Consider the following 17,832-nt stretch of genomic DNA (forward strand, 5'->3'; position numbering starts at 1 on the left):
GGGGTCTATCTGTGATTCACCTTTTTAAAGACATTGGAAGATGCTAGAGAGATGACTCAGAGATGTGCCTTCATTTCCAGGCATCTCCTGCTACTGTAAGAGAGGAATGGATGAGTGAGGGAGACCATCTAGAGACAGGTTCTTTTTGGGATTTGCAATGGATGCCAGTTTTTAGAGTATACATATAATGTTTTTTACACTGGATGCACTGTTTATTTGATATGGTTAAATAGGTCGGACCCAAAGATATGTACAGCAATAAGAGCACTAATAATTTTTGTGTGTCGAAGCCATGTTGTTCACATGGAGAATAACTACATATAATATAAACATTGTTTTTTAATTTTTGGGAGGGATGCCTATAATTTTATTGAGACCCCAAATTTTTTAACAAAATTAATGTACTCAAAACTCGAGACAAACCATACCAAAATCATTCTTAGAGTACATATATTGTACTGTTTGTGTAGAATATTTATAATTTTTATGGTTTTAAATTTTAATCATAGTAGCATTGCTGTATTACAATTACATGGCATTGAGATGGCAAACTGAAAGTGTAAATTGAATTCAATTACATGGGTTTAAAATGGGAAAAGATGACAAAAATTGAACGATAAACCCTAAAAACTACACCTTTATAAAAAAGGTAAAAATGTGACTTATTCAATAAGCCATATTTTTTCAAAAACATCTGGGTTTGACCAGGTGAAGGTGTGCCAATTTGACCTGGCACAATCTAGATGCCAGGTAACAATTAAATGCAGGTCATCATGCTTTATTCCCATTTAATTTTTTAATACATCTATGGTTTTAATATATCCCCGTGTAGGGTGACCTCAAAGTTAGGTGGCACAACTGGGGTATCTCTTTTTGTCAATTTTGCTGAGGACTTGCATCTGACCTCATTTCTTGGGTACAACACAACCAGAATTGGATGTGGTAGTTTATCAGATTCAACTTTACCATTTGTACATCTTAATTTGCAACACGCCTTCTAAAGTTTTGATTCTTTTGAACATGGGTTTCCAGTCTGAAAACTGATTTATCATTTGAAAAATATTAGGCAAATTTTGGAGCTCATAGTGAGTATGGGGATGGGCTTGCTTATATAATATGATCACTTCAATTGTACTTCAAGGTGCCCCAAAGGTAATGCACTGGGGTGGTCTTAGGTTCATGCACTGCCATAAGTTCAACCTCTATCTCAAGGTGTCTCCATGGCCATTACAAAGTACCCTGCTTCTGGGAGTGGAACTTGGGTCTATGCTGTGAAACTCATCATTCCCACCACTCACCCCAAACCTGTATGTTAGATTAAACATTGGGCTAGAGCTTATTGAGAACATTGGGTTTGCTTTGGAGTTTAGATGATTAATATGGTCACACCTAACTATACCTTAAGGTGCCCTCATGGCAATACATAGGGGTAGGCTTTGGTCCATGCATTGCCATACGTTGGACCCTTTCCTTAAGGTGTCCCTGTGGCCTCTACAAGGTGCCTTGTGAAATGGAGCTCAGGTCTACGAACCTCTGTACATAAATTGCATCTCCACAAAATCCTTGAAAAGCTACAACATTTTAGTTCTTATTGCTAATAAAAATCATGAGTATATGGCAGGCTAAGTAGAAGTATATTCATTTTACATGTGCTTATATGAAGGGAAAATAATGCCATATATGCTAATGATAGTGAAATAATCAAAAGAAATGAGTTTTGTTACGGACTTCCTTTTCAAAGTAATTTGCAGATTCCAATTGTGCATTGTTTTTGTATTACATACAATCAGCATGTCTTTCTTGCATTTTTGATTGCTTAGTTCTGTTTTATTTGTGTTATGACAGCTCGTCCCACAACCAAGATAAATGCACGAGCAGCAACTCGTTTTCTTGAGCATTCTTTACCTGATTTAACCCCACGTAAGTTTTTTCTGGCTGCCAATTTGGCATATCAAATATATGCATTGAGATTGTTCTTTATACTTTGTTTCAATTTTGTGATAAAACTAGCTATTTTTTTGCATGATAGAGCAAAAAAGTGAGATGCGTGAAATAAGCAGAGGAGAGAGATCTGGGATAAAGTCCCAGGAGGCTCGTGGTAACAAAAAGAAGAGAAAACATGATTTATCTGGAAGACAATCTGTTGCTGCTGCTGCTGTAGCGTTTTTGGCTGAGACAAGCAAGGAGCTTTTTGAAGGAAACAGTCTGCAAGAACAGATAAAAGATGAAGTGCCTGAAGAAGGTGAAATTGGGGAGGACTGATCTAATGCAAATTAGAAGGTTTATGGAGTAAGACAAACGAATACATGAAGATTTGAGTAAAGCTTGTGGAGTGTTATGGGCACCTATATTACAATACAACAAGATTGTGCCCCCTTATGCATGAGAGGGATTATTAGATTCATCCTTTTCCCAGATTTGTAGGACTAGGATGAAGTTGTAAATCATGGATTTTAACTCTAATACTATTATCTTCTCATTTGGAATGATTGTCGAGAATTTAATGGTGGCATTTAAGATATACATAGGATCCACTATTCAATTGCAGCCCTTTTATGATACTAGTATGATGAATCCGAATGGACAATGGCCAATAGAGTACGTTGTCTCCAAAGATGCCATTGATTTTTGACAACAATTTTCCAGGTGTCACATACCCTTCTATTAAAAAAGTATGTGAACAGATTTTTTTTGAGCACCAGTATATACCGAGAAACTTTCGAAGTGGGGATTTTCTTATTTGTATTGCTCATTGTTATCTCATGTTTGGCAGTGAGCTTTTCAGAGAACATGATTGAGAAAAAGTTAATATTTGAAGGCGCATAAAACAAGATTATAGCATTGTACTTCGTTATATTACAACCACAACAAAACTTCTGCAGCAAACTCTTCTCGAATTAGTGATGCTCGTTGTCCAGGTAGCATGTGTAATGTAAACCTTGTTTTCTTGGTATTTTAAGCACTTGTGTTTATTACTCTCTTAAGTACTCTTCTACGACTACCAAAATCATGTCATTCTTGAATATTGGCAAAAGTAACTGCTGAATGATAGCGATAGTGAAAGTAACTATTTGTATTTAGGGATTTAGTAAGGATAAATTTGAGTGGCTGGATGTGTCTATCTCTTACATGTTGGCATTTTAAAATTATTTTTATGTACCTAGATATATGATATTATGGGTTATCAAGATGTTCGACTTGTGGTACATATTCTTTTAGTTATTTATATAGATTATATGGATAATTTATGTAATAAATCCTCTTAGTTATCCGAGTTGTTTTACATTTGAATTAGTAGTTTACTACACCAATTTGTTCTTTTAGGCCATGGAAAGTGGACATTATGAATATATATATATATTTTTAGCAATATTTAGTTGCAAAATCAGGGAATTTTTTTTCAAATTTTGAGGTCTCATTCTCCTCATAGATTGGTCTGATTGAGGTGATGTCTCGTTGAAAATGATTTTCAAAGTAATTTCAAAAAGTGGTTTTATGGTAGGATTGTGATCAATATTGAAGTCAAGCAGTGTTGACTCTTGACTCTCCCAAGGGGACCTTTGGAATCTAGATTGGTTTTTTTGAAGCATGGTACTAATAAAATGTGTCATCTAGTGTAAACTTGGTGAACGATCTAGCTTGCATTTTAGAGAAGATTATTTGAAAGCACGTTTTTCAAACTCAAGTTTCATGGAGTTACCTAAGTTTAATTAAGTTTAATGGGAAGTGTAATGGTAAGACCATTGAATCGTTAGTTTTTATGGAGAGTTGCCTTTGCACATTTAATGGCATCGTAAAGGTGAAGCAAGGGCATTCCATTATTCTCTAGGTAAAATGACTTTGGGAGGAAATAGTACACACTTTCTTAAATATATGGGGGAGGTAAGAAGAACGATGATAAGGAGGCGACGATGAAACAAAGAATTGAGATGGAGAAGAAAGAGAAGATGATAATGAAGTAGAAAACGATTAATTATGACAAGGAAAATGAGGATGACAATATTGAAGGAGAAGAGGTTGAAATGATGGAGGCTAAGAGTGCAAGCAACATAGACCCAAGGAAGAAAGGTTCAATGTTTTAATTTAATGGTTGCATTTAAAAGGTCATTGTATCCATGAACTCTAAAATAGGTGTAATGTCATCAACTCAATATGTGGACCACTACACATTCGAATTGTGAGATTCTAGCAAATAAAACTACTTGTGTTCAATGACATAATAAGGTAAAATACAGGTGCACAAAGAATTGAGAATGAGGATTCTTGTGATAAAAAGGGGATAATGCATCTTATTTCAGTTACTTCGATTGTAATGGATTTGATACTAGATGCTTATAGCATGTTGATATCTACTTGAATGTGGCATTCCTTCTCTGTGGATTTCACAATGTGTTGTGTGTATGGTACATAGAGCATTCCTTTTTCCTATTTCATTTGATTTGTTGTTGTTTACTTTGTTAGAAGGATTAGGAGTATTCAATAATACCTTTGGAGTGTTGCTAGATCATGAAGTTAAATGTTCTAGATGAACCCCTAGAAAAATCAGATTTTTGGTCATGTGAATGATCGAGGAAAACAATGTTTAAACATGCTAATGCTTCTAGATGGATTACACAAATTCTTATTCGTTTTAGTGGACCAAGGGAAGTGTTCTTTGTGTGCTCTTAAACTATAATTTTTCTTTGATGTTCAATTATTATAAATGAATGCAATTGAATGACATTAATTTCAAGAACATAGGAGTAAATTGTACAAACATATGTTTAGTTGACTAACTAGGAAATGGATGAGGGGGAGTTGACAAAAAATTAACTCTAAATTTTACAAAACATAGCTCATATTTGTGGGTACAAGATCAATGTTATGTCCACGAGAATGACTTGGGATAAAATAATGATAAGTTGAAGGTGGATAATAAATTTAAAAGGATGGGTCCTACAAGCATTGTAAATAATGCATTATGGCTAAGATGTAGATATACAAAGTGGAGATGTGTGTAAATGTGTGAGTAACAACATAGGAGAGTGAGCTCAACTTGGGGCAAGGGATCATCATTTATCAATATGCAATTGAATTAAGCCATTCTTCTCAAAATTGGCACACTACAAAATGGGAATTGTCATGGGTATGCACATTTCACTATTACAATAATACATCCTTATGATAAATTTTAAACCAACACTCAATTTTAAAGCTATTACACAAATGAAATACATTTGTTAAAACCATTACACAAATGAAATACATTTGTTAAAACCATTACACAAGGAGCTTGAGCAAACCTCATTCTTCAAGCTTTAAAATGTAGTAAATTAGTCTTTTTAAAGTCCAAAAGTCAACCTTAAATGTACCTTCTCATCCCATTCCAAACAATGGGGTAGTTCCATATTGCATCCACCAAGCCTAAGAAACTTGTCACCCTTGTGATACTATAGGTGAACCCACCCGTGAGGATGTTCTCACCTATGTGAGTATACACTTTCCCACAAGGAGTGAGGATGGTTAAACCCAACACTTGAAATTGTTACATGGGAAGCATCGTAGGAAATATCTTTTACACCTTTCCATTTGAGTGAAAAGTATTTCCATACCATCTCTCAAGGTCTCGACCTTCTAAAAGCCCAATGAGTATCCAATAGTAGATGTTGTATATAGGGACTCCAAAAGATGTAGAAAACCAGAAAATATCATTTTTTCCAAAAATATTTTATACAAATTTTGACGAGGGAACCTTTTGGGGTCCTTTAAACATATACATGCCCAGTCGACATTAAACACATGACCATACCATTTTTCATAAGGTTAAGAAATATTGTGGGGTTCATATCCATACATGCTAGCATCTTATGGATCACTAAGATAGCATAGTGAGATCCCTCCTTAGCAACATTAAGTTGTGAGGTTTGACACTTGGGCACTTGATTCTTTTCAACCAATCTATTTCTTGTAGACATTGCAAATATCAAAATATACATAGTACAATTCATAGACAAAGCATTATAACACTACATTATTTAACCACATGATGAAATGCATACAATGCATACAATACTTTTGTTACTTACTATTTGCAACATTTAATTCTCATTATTTAAAGGTTACTACATAAACTATTTTTATTGTATCATCTATACTTTCATAACATTGCTATGAATGTAAGCCACAAAAACATCATCATTGGAATAATATTAACACAATTTTATTTCAACAATTTAGCATTTATCACTCTTCATCAAATCAAGCGATTATAAGGAGACATTTTTAGAGGCTTCAAATTCTAGCAAATTAAGGCACATTAAAAGTCACATCATTGACCTTTAAATCAATATTATAATTAATCCTTTAACTAGACTGTCATCTCAAAATTCATTAGGTCATTCAAACAATTTTACAGTCACTTTCTTTCAAACACAACATTTTTTAGATCTAAACCCAATATATTTAGATGGGCATGTGCATGGAAATGGAGGGCCAAATGTAGGTCAAATGAGACCAATTTTTTTTTTTTTTCCATAAATTAACAAAAGCTAATTTAAAAAGAGAAAGATACCTACACTAAAAATTTAAGATGGGAGGAGTACACAAAATGATCTTATTTTTGTTATACAAATATATATCATTGGGTGTGCTTCCCCTAAAATGTTAAATTTTAAAGTTATTTCACAAATCTTTTATGTTAGATAATGGAAAGCTAGTTAACATCGTGTAGCTTATGCTAGATTATTATGCTATTTTTAAATGTATATATGATTTTTTAACTAATTTAAATAGTGAACATATCTTGAAAAATAAAAAATTGAATGTGCTCCCTTCTTAATTTTGAGATAACTAATTCAAAATTATTTAAAGAAATGTATATTGAATAACCTCTAAAATGCAACAATATAATTTATTTCAAGTCTAGATGAGTAAAATGACACTAATGAAATATATTGAATATTGAAACCTGAAATTATTCAAATTGTAGAACAAATTACATGGTTATTAAGGGTAGAAAAAGCTTGATGTCATCATGACATTTTTTTGGAATTTCTTATAATGTGCAAACTTGATGGAGAGCACACTCAACATTTGCTTGTTCTTGTATGTTTTATGCAAAACATGTCTTTAGGGTCCTTACATATAGGACTAAGAGTGGAAGTGGGATACTATATCCATGGATTTCATCATTGGTCTCCCCATGTCATCTCGTCGCCATGATGCCATCTTGGTGACGGTTGACAAGTTGACCAAAGTGGCCCACTTTTCACCAGTTCGTATCACCTTCACAACACCAGCAGTAGCACAGGTGTTTTTGCGAGACATTGTCAGACTTCATGGCGTTCCCCGCAAGATTATTTCCGACAGGGATTCCCTCTTCACATCTTCCTTTTGGAAGGCATTACAGGCAACTATGGGTACCAAGCTCAATTTCAGTACAGCCTACCATCCGGAAATAGATGGCCAGACAGAGAGGGTTAATCAGGTGTTAGAGGATATGCTTCGCATGTACATCATGGATCACCAGACCAGATGGGAAGAGTACCTTCCCTTGGTAGAGTTTGCCTATAACAATGGGCATCACACATCTTTGGAGATGCCACCCTATCAAACATTATATGGCAGACCTTGTAGGACACCGTTGAGTTGGGACCACATAGAGGATAGAGTTGCTATTGGTCCTGAGATAGTTTGGGATATGGAGTAGCAGGTGGATTTGATTAGGCAGCGTCTTAGAGAGGCACAGGATAGACAGAAGAAATATGCAGATGCGAAGAGGATAGATCGTAGCTACTTGGTTGGAGACAGAGTCTTCTTGAGAGTGCGACCGCATAAGAGTCCAATCCGTTATGGAAAGGGTTCTAAGCTTGCACCTCGATTTGTAGGACCATTTGAGATCCTTGAGAGGATAGGACCAGTTGCCTACCATTTAGCATTGCCACCTAGCCTGTCGCGCATCCACGATGTGTTTCATGTTTCAGTTTTGAGGAAGCATATCTATGACGAGTCTCATATTCTAGATTGGGATGCCTTGCAGGTGGAGTCAGACGGGCAGCTAGCTTTGGAGCCCATTCGCATTTTGGCACGGCGGACGCTGGGCCTTCGAGGTCGAGAGCTGGACCAGGTTAGGGTCCAATGGGATTGCTATGATGAGGTCACAGCCTCATGGGAGGATGCAACACGTATGAGATCACAGTACCCCCACCTTTTTGATGAACTCCAGGAGGAAGTTCATGCCTAGAGGGGGAGGGTGTGAGACCCTACCCCGACTCATCCTGACATTTTCTGTTATTTTCATATTGAGACTATTATGGATGCTTTATTTTATGCATTATGGATTTAGAACTTATATGATTCCATGATTTGGATCACATTGACGTATATTGATGCTTCATGTTATGCATTATGATTATGAAACTTTATATGTTGATAGAATAGAATTATTTTGAAATGATGTATGTCATTATTAGATTTGCAGGACTTCATTTTGATGATAGAAATAGGATGCTTATTATATGAATGGTTCAATTTTGAGGAGTATGATAATTGCTTATGTGGAATCGAATTTAAATGAATGAGATATTGAATTATTAGTGTTTGATGTGCAATGAAATCCATGTGTTTAATTATATATATAATTGTGATTATTTGGAATTACTGATGTGTTAATTGAGATGCGCAAGAAAATTATCCATGTGACCATGGAAATAATATGGAGAACCAAACCTAGACCTATGTATGTTTGTTAAGCCAGGGGTTGTCTATTTGGAGAGACAACACCCCATTTGTATTGTATTTTATTTGTGAAAGTAAATGATGCATGAGTGTTAAATTGATTTTATGTATATGTGTAATCCTACAAGAGACAAATTCCATGTGTGATTTTTATATTGTATTTTATTGTGTCACTTGACACATGTGCTGATTAGTGTCATTGATTTTGACTTGTCTCTTGGAGGGAGTTTTGTTTCTACCAAAGCCATTCAAACCCATGAGTGTGGTCCCAAATTTGCCTTGGGTAGGGAGTCTTGGGAGTGGTCAACTCAAGTTTGACTTGTAGGTTAACTTCAGTTGGATTTCTAAGGGGTCAAATGGACTCCTAGGGTCAGTTTTCCCAAGGTGAGTGAAAATTCAACTTAGAAGGTTCCTCTTAGGATAGACAACCTTCCCTTTTGATGTCAAACTCTCTTCCCCATCCTCTCTCACCTTTTCCCTTTCCAGTTTTAGTAACATGTAAGAGGTTGGGAAGAGAAACCAATGGGAACTCTCACCTTACCCAAGGGGTTGGGAAGTGTGAGAGAAGCCTTCTTAGGCAAGGATTAGGGACTTAGTGAGTAATCACCCACTCTCCATTGTTGGAAATAATGCAATTTTTGAAAATTAGTTGTAGGATAGAATTTTTTTGGTGAAGTGTTGGTGAAGAGTTTGTGTGGATTTGGGCTGCTCATCCCCAACAAAGTCTATCATACCTATTGGCAGATTAAGGTTGGTTTTACTTCCTTTTAGTTATGTTGTTTATGTTGTTTGAAAGAAAGAAATGCTTGTATGAGGAGATGTGTATATGTAAATTGTTTTGTAGGAGAAAAGTGTAAATTTTTCCTTTCCTTGTTCTTTGTTTATGTGTTCTTGTTTTGGGAGTGTCCAAGGCCTCCTACTCTTGGGAGAGTAGGATGGTCTTGGGGTGGAAGAAGTATGACAGCCTTGGGTGAGAGGCTCTCCTTATGGAGAGTGATCTCAAGGGTTTCCTTTTTGACCCTTGCTGCATAGCCTTGTGTATGCATTTGGGGGTCATAAGGGGAGAAAATATGGCTTTTATGCCTTTGGGGGGCATAAGGGAGTGGAGATGAATTTGTTGTATTTTGTTTTGCCATGAGGTGGCTTGAGTTGTATTATGCTTGCAGTCTCCCCAATGGTATTTGGTCCACTTCCACCCATGGAAAGTTCATCATAAGTTGTGGTGAGAGTGTAGCTTGGGATGGGAAAATGCATCTTGAGTGTTTGCCCTTTGTTTGTTGTGTTGTTAGTTTGTTTGTGACCCGTCTAGTGCTTGGTTCTCCAAGGTCGGGGGTGGCTTCTAGTAAGCCTAGGCTAGGAGGTGAGCTCTCCATGGTCAAGTTGTATTTTATTGCAGGTTGCTTGGGATGGGAAGAAAAGATGAAGAGATTTGTTGCTATTTTTTGAGTTGCAGAAAAGTTTCAATGAAAAAAAAATGTATTTATTTGTAGCAAAAAAAAAAGAGAGCCATTGTTGTATTTATTTTCCAAAAGAAAAGAAATGTATGTATTTATTCATAGTCCTATGGAAGGGAAATTCTAGTTGGGGTTTCAAACCCATTTGTAATAATATTTATTTTAATATGTTTAAAGGAATGTATTTCTTCAATTTGGTTAGTTTTACACAAAAAAGAAACATGTCTATATTTGGGGATTAAATTCCCATTGCTATTGAAAATATTATATGTTCATTTATGTTTATTTATGCTGCTGCAAATAAATTAAATCTGTTTATGTTTATTTATGCTGCTGCAAATAAATTAAATCTGTTATCATATGTTCATTTATGTTTATTTATACTGCTGCAAATAAATTAAATCTGTTATTTTTTCTTTCATTTAATGCAGAAAATTAAATCTTATAGTAGTTGCCTATTTTAAAAAAAAAGGGGGTTAGCATCTAGATTTAGTTTTATTGTTATACCAGAAAAGATTACATTTAAGTTGCTGATTTTATTTTGTGCATTTTCAATATTAGTTTCAGAATACTTAAAACAAAAAAAACAGAATATAAAACATATATTTTCCAGCCTTATAAAAAGGGGGTATTTCCCCTTTAACATACTAGAAGTAATATTAGAAAAATCTCTGTATGTATTTTAAAGTAAAAAAGAAACTCATAAGAATGCCTAAATGAGTTATAAAAAGAAAGGGCAATATATATATATATATATATATATATATATATATATATATATATATATGCAATTTTTTTTTGAAGTCTACATATTTCAAATATATATATATATGTAAATACATTTTAAAGAAATAGAAATTTTAAAATTAAAAAAAAAAACTTAAAAAAAAAAATTGCAAAGAAGAAAGGGTTTTCCGGGAGGGCCGAACCACTGTGTAAGTACACAGTGGCCGGTGCAGCTCGGGCCGCCATTGTGGTTTCCCACAGTGGTAAGGCACCCGGCCGCCACTGTGTTTACCCACAGTGGGCGGTGCTCGGCCCGCCACTGTGGGGAAACACAGTGGCGTCCGGGGATACCTCCGCCCGACGCCCTTGCATAGCGCTCCCTCCGCTCGCCATTCACCGTATTCGCCGCTCGGTCTCCTCTGCCCCACCCGTTCGGCTCCGTCAAGAAATGGAACCCAGGCTGCCGCTCCCACACTTGTACACACACACACAAAAAATGGAATCACACACACACACACACACATGCCCTAACCCTATTTTCGGGTTAGGGCAAAATACAAATAGGAATTAAAAAAAAGGAGTAGGTGTGAGGTAAAAGAAAAGAGATTAGGGTTAGGACTCTTCTTTAAAAAAAAATTAAAGAAAAAAGATTAAAAGGATAGAAATAAGTGGGGGGGGGAAATACCCATTCAAAATTTGAAATAGGGTTTTCCCCACCCAACTTAGTAATATGTAATGTTTTCTTTTGGGTTGTAATTTAGGACTTAGCAACCTTCTTATAAATATAAATATATATATGCTAGGTGCATATTTACCTATAGCCATATATATTTATATGTGTTCTTTTTTGTTCCTATATATTTATATGAACTATTAATGTTTTTTTAAATTATTATATTTAAGTGCATATGGTTTGAATGCATTAAAATTGGATCCTTTGGAGATGGACCCCTTTGGGAGAATAGTGACCTAATTGTAAGTTGAGATGCCCCTTTAGATTTTAATTTTATAAGACATTATAATTAATGGTAATTTGTTAAATAGGTTTAATTAATCTAAGAGTTAGGGTAAATTAATTTAGACCCTAGGTAATTAAAGAACTATATGAGATAATTAATATCCCCTATCAATTAATTTTGAGATTATTTGCTAAGTGAGTTTAATTATTTATTAATGGAAGATAATAATAATTCTGTTGGAGAATTGTAATCCCGCTTTTAACTTAGATGGTTTTTCGCCAAATTGGTTTAGTTATTAGTTTCACTCAAAACATAGTTAAGACTAAACTAGTTTCGCATTATTTTAATAAGATAGTTGTACTAGGTTAAGTATTTCAAAAAAAAATTATTCCGTTTGTGCCCAAAAGTTTGGGCATGACATGAATATCAAACAACTTGCAAATGTTTCATAGGATATGCACCATTTCATCTATTGTATGGAATTGAAGTAGTAGTTTTAGTTGAATATTTGATACCAAGCCTTAGGGTTTTGTAGGTCACCCTTTCAAATGACCAAACATCCTTGTGCATATGCCTAAAAGTATTTGATCACCTAGAAGACAAACACATACTTAAATTTTGGTTCCACTTAGTGGAGTTAGGCTATCAAAAGTGATGTAGTCACGATGGGAAAGCCTTAGGAGAGACTATCTAGCTATGCAATCCACACAAATGGTCTATTTAGATTTGAATGCTTCAAACAAGTGAACATGTATTAAATAGAAACACACCATAAATTAACATCATATATACCTTGTGAGAACCCTTAGTGAGGAAAAACCTAGCCTCCAAAGGTTTCATATTATATTAATCCCATAGACACAATCACAATATGACACAGTATTGTAAATTCCTAATTGTTAATTTTAATAGAACAAACCACATGATTGGAGTTGAAGTAGTTCTTGAAATATCTTTTTGTGCGCACTCAAACCTCATTGGACAATATTTGTTACATCCTATGCACAAACCCTCATATAATTACAATCCTAGAAGGCTCATCTCACCTAATAAAGATCTAAAAGTCCAATGTTTATCTTATAATGGATATCATACACATAAAAAAATATCAAATAACACTTGAAATATCACATTATCACATAAAAATGTGTTGCAAGTAGATATACTTGGTTTCCCTTTAGTATCATGTCAAGGCTACCAATTGCCTGATTCTCTACTAAACATTATGATGAATATTGAGAAAAAAATGATAAAACTTACTAGATAGGATTTCTTGTATAGCTGCAAGACCATCCTAATTGTACAATAAATAACTTTAAACATCTCTCCTAACTGTTAAATACTTTTCCTCTACAAAGGAAATATTTTTCATTGTGAATCCAATTTGTAATAAAAAATAATATCTTAGCTCGCTCCTAGTGACAACATTCCCTTGAGCAAATCTATATGTCATCCTTAAAACAACTAAAGAATAAATCACATACATTAAACTCTAGAAATCTAAATATTGTGGCCTAGTTTTTAGTATTCACATATAAAGTGTTAGAGTAAATAGGATAATCACTTAAATTATTAATTAACTATTAGGCCCCTTTTACTTTAATACACTTAAGCTAAACTTAGGAGTATTTTTTCTATTATTAGGTGATGTCGTTTAGCATAAGATGATGACACTTGTCATAATCTAATTTAATCATCACCTAGGGTTTCATCTATTTTTTTGTTTGTTTTTATATTCATTATTATACATTTTAATCATCCAACATTCATTTCAATATCAGATGCTTTTGTGGATAAATTGTCTTCTCAAGGTTGCATAGCATTTTCTCTCTTCATGCGATAGACAATTTAGTTGCAAGTGATTGTTGGGAGATGTTGGGTTCACTATCAACTCTGACATGGTATTAGAGACAAGATCTACAAATTTTGTACCTTTTCTAGAGATTTGACCTTGAGAAAAAAATTTGATACATCTTAGGTAGCTTAATCTCGTGCCTTACCTTTATGGAATCATACTTGAGCTAGACACACAAGGGATTAGATCAACTCGGGGTTCTTTAATGTAAAAATGGAGCAAGGTAGGATTAGGACCAAGATCCACTTTCACACAAACATGGGAATACAAAGCCACAAAGATGTGAATGAATTTGACTATCTCTTGTCAAAGAGAGTCAAATAGTACCTTAGAGCTTCTACTCCTTTGTTGCTTTGGAAAGTGTATTCATTTGAGATAATGTCAAACTAAGATCTAGGTACAATTTAAATATAAACTAAAAATGCTATGACAGACTAATATGTGGATAGAAACTAAACAACAAGTTTAGGAATTAATGAAAGATACAAAGGTGTACCTATGACTGGAATTTGGGGTTGAATTCACTAGACCAAGAAGCCTAGAGTGTTTTGGTCCTATGACCTATATACACAAGGTTAACAGGAGCATCCTGAGATAATGCACTTTTCCTTGTTCAAATCTAGCGTAGATGTTGGAGGACTAGGACACCCAAAGTGCCTTGGTCCTGGACCAGGTCGTCCAGATTTCCCTCGTCCTTGTTGAATATCTAGGCAACTGAGAGGGGGGTGAATCAGTTGACAACTTAAATAATTTCTTCAATGCTTTCACACATTTAGAGCAATCAACAGACTTAATTAAAGAAAATATAACATGAAGAACACATACATACACACATTACACAATGAACACCAGATGTGACACAGAAAACCCAAGAAGAGAAAAACCATGGAGAACACCGGTTAAGGTAATTTTTACAAAGGGTGGCTCACTGCCAGAATGCTCACTATAGGAGGGCTCATTGCCCCAAAAAGGGCTCACTACCGAAGAAAGAAAGAAAGGTAATCCACCACTATAACACAAATTGCAAAAACTAGATTGAATCCAGTGCCTCAAAACTAACACACTTTGCACAACATCAATAATCAAATTCTTCCTTCTTAATCTTGCATATCTTCAATAACAATGCCACACTTTTTCCATACTAACACAATCAGATCATCCTCATATAAAAATTGTCTTCTGGGAAACATAATCATCCAAGTCGGCCAAGACAAAGATCTAATTAGGTCAATACTAAACATTCCAGTGTTGGGAAGGAATGAGAAGTAGACCGTACTGCAACACACATGATCGGTTAGATCAACACGTTACATCCATTACAAATTTTGGACCCAAATCATTACTCACATGCTGCACCAATGTCGCTACACATCCTCAAATTCTAGACTTAATCTAGACCCAAAAAAACATTGCCCAATACACCAAAAATAAGAATGGAGTCAATATATACATGAATACAATCAACACCATATCTGATAAACAAAAATATCTGGATTACCATCAAGTCAACTAATCCATATTGAAACACGTCTTCTGAAGCACCAAAGATATGAGAACACATCTTCTCGATCACCAACACCAAGAACACATGTTGACACTAATGACAACCAATCATAATCATCAACATCACATTTGTAAAAATGTCCCCCTTTGTCATTGATGACAACATCCATAACAACAAACACAAAAACTCTCTCTGCACAACTCTGAATATTTCCAAATCTCTTGTAATCTCTCTCCCTATGAAACTCACTCCTTCTCCCCCTTTGAGGAAGCGCCCAATCATCAGTCTAGATAAAGATATACAAGCAATTCATTGGACCAATGCACATCCAAATGTACATCAGTTCAAACTAGGAAGGGGTAATACCCCTAACTTCTGTTAGAGATACTCAAAAGTATCTTTACACAATGCCTTTGTGAAGATATCTGCAATCTACTCTTTTGTAGGTACATACTTAAACTTTAATTCATTGTCCATCACCTTTTCCCTCAAGAAGTGATATTGAATGGATATGTGTTTTGTTCTGGAATGCTATACTTGATTCTTAGAAATGTTTATTGCAGTAGTGTTATCACACATAATAGAGATAGGTTCATTGAACTTTACACCAATATCCTTCAAATTCTACTTTATCCATAAAATCCATGTGCAACATGAAGATGTTGCAATGTACTCTAGTTCAATTGTGGATAAAGAGACATAATCTTGATTCTTACTTGACCAAGCAACTAATCGGGAGCCAAGAAAGAAGTCTCCACCATTTGTACTTTTCCTGTCATCAACACTTCCTGCCCAATCTACATTAGTATAAGCTATCAGAGTAAAATCTGAATTTCTAGGATACCATAAGCCAAACTCTTATGTTCCTTTTAGATATCTTAAAATTCTTTTTACTGCCACAACATGTGATTCCTTCGGTTCTTGTTGAAATCTAGCTGCCAAACAAACTACATACATGATATCTAGTTTGGTAGCAGTCAAATATAATAGTCCTTAAATCATTGATCTATACTGACTTGCATCCGCTTTAGGGGACTTATCTACTTTTTTCAATTTGTATTCGGTGGTCATAAGTGTACACACCAGTTTGGAATTCTCCAAGCCAAAATTTTTCAACAATTTCTTAATGTATTTAGACTGATAAATGAAAATTCCTTTAGCATTTTGATTTACTTGCAAAACAAGAAAGAAATTTAACTCACCAATCATAGACATTTCAAATCCCTTTTACATTTCATTAGCAAATTTTTTGCACATACCTTCATTTCTTTCAAATATTATGTCATCAACATACAATACAACAATTAATTTACCCGAATCAACTTTGAAATATAAATTGCTGTCTGTCGAACCCTTTTGAAAACCTTGATTAATCAAGTACTTATCTAGCCTTCCATACCAAGCTTTAGGGGCTTGTTTCAATCCATACAGGGCCTTCTTCAATCTGCAAACAATGTTCAGTTCATATTTCAACTTAAAGCCTTCCGATTGTTCAATGCAAACTTCTTTCAACTCTCCATTCAAAAATGTCAATTTCACATCCATCTAATAGACCTTAAAATCCTTAAAAGCTGCAAAAGAAAGAAACATCTTGATTGCCTCCATCTGAGACATATGTTTCCTCAAAGTCAATGCCTTCAACCCGAGTGTAACCTTTACAAACCAACCTCGCTTTATTTCTCACAATCTTTCTATCTTCATCCAGCTTGTTGTGGAATACCCATTTTGTCCCAATCACATTCTTATCTGCCGACTTGTTAACTAATTCCCATGTCCGATGCTTCTCAATTTGATCCAGGTCTTCTCTCATTGCCTTTATCTAATTCTAATCATTGCAAGCTTCTTCTACTATTTTTACTTCAATCTCAGAAAGTAAACATAACACGACTTGTTCTTGAGCTGCTTTGCTTCTTGTGATGATTCCTATGTTCTTATCTCCAATAATTTGATCTGTTGAATGATTCTTTTGAACATATCTTAGGGTCTTAGATGTATATGTCAGAGCTTCCCGAGCTTCCTTTTCTTCTCCCCCTTCTTTGATTTTCTCTTCTCTTTTTTTGTCATCCAGTTCATTAGACTCAGCCTACAAATTTGTCACTCTTTAAAAGCATCTTCATCAACTCTCACATTTTCACTTTCAACAATCTTGTTCAACCTTTTATTGAAGCATCGGTATGCCTTTCTCCTTGTATAATATCCTAGGAATATGCCTTCATCTTCTCTGCTGTCAAAATTTCCAAGATTATCTTCATCTCTCCGGATATAGCACTTGCTTCCAAATACCTTGAAACATTTCATTGTTGGAGTTCTACCATGCCATATCTCATAAGATGTCTTCCCATGTCTTTTCTGATATAGAATTCTGTTAAGAATGTAGACTGCAGTATGAATTGCTTCTCTCCAATAGACTTTTGGGATTTCTGTTCCTTTGATCATTGTTTTGGCTACCTCTTGAATAGTTCAATTCATCCTTTCCACTACACCATTCTACTGAGGTGTTTTCCGATTCAGACAACTGTCTTCTAATACCATGTTTCTCACAAAAGTTGTTAAACTCATCAGAAGTAAATTCTCCTCCTCTGTCAGATCTCAAACACTTAATCTTTCTGTCAACTTCAT

The 17,832-nt window shown here is 34.9% G+C and overlaps 1 protein-coding gene across 1 annotated transcript in view; it reads left to right on the forward strand.

Moving 5' to 3' along the window:
* The window catches only part of LOC131075867 (uncharacterized), a 50,016-nt gene extending 47,175 nt beyond the window's left edge, over positions 1-2,841 (forward strand). Inside the window, exons 4-5 of the mRNA XM_058012786.2 lie at positions 1,846-1,920; positions 2,030-2,841. Coding sequence (XP_057868769.1) covers positions 1,846-1,920; positions 2,030-2,262 — 308 coding nt within the window. The 3' untranslated portion in view covers positions 2,263-2,841. The remainder of the gene's footprint in view (positions 1-1,845; positions 1,921-2,029) is intronic.
* The last annotated feature ends 14,991 nt before the right edge of the window (positions 2,842-17,832 follow it).

Source organism: Cryptomeria japonica, chromosome 10 (genome assembly GCF_030272615.1).
Source record: "Cryptomeria japonica chromosome 10, Sugi_1.0, whole genome shotgun sequence".
Lineage (NCBI taxonomy): Eukaryota > Viridiplantae > Streptophyta > Pinopsida > Cupressales > Cupressaceae > Cryptomeria > Cryptomeria japonica.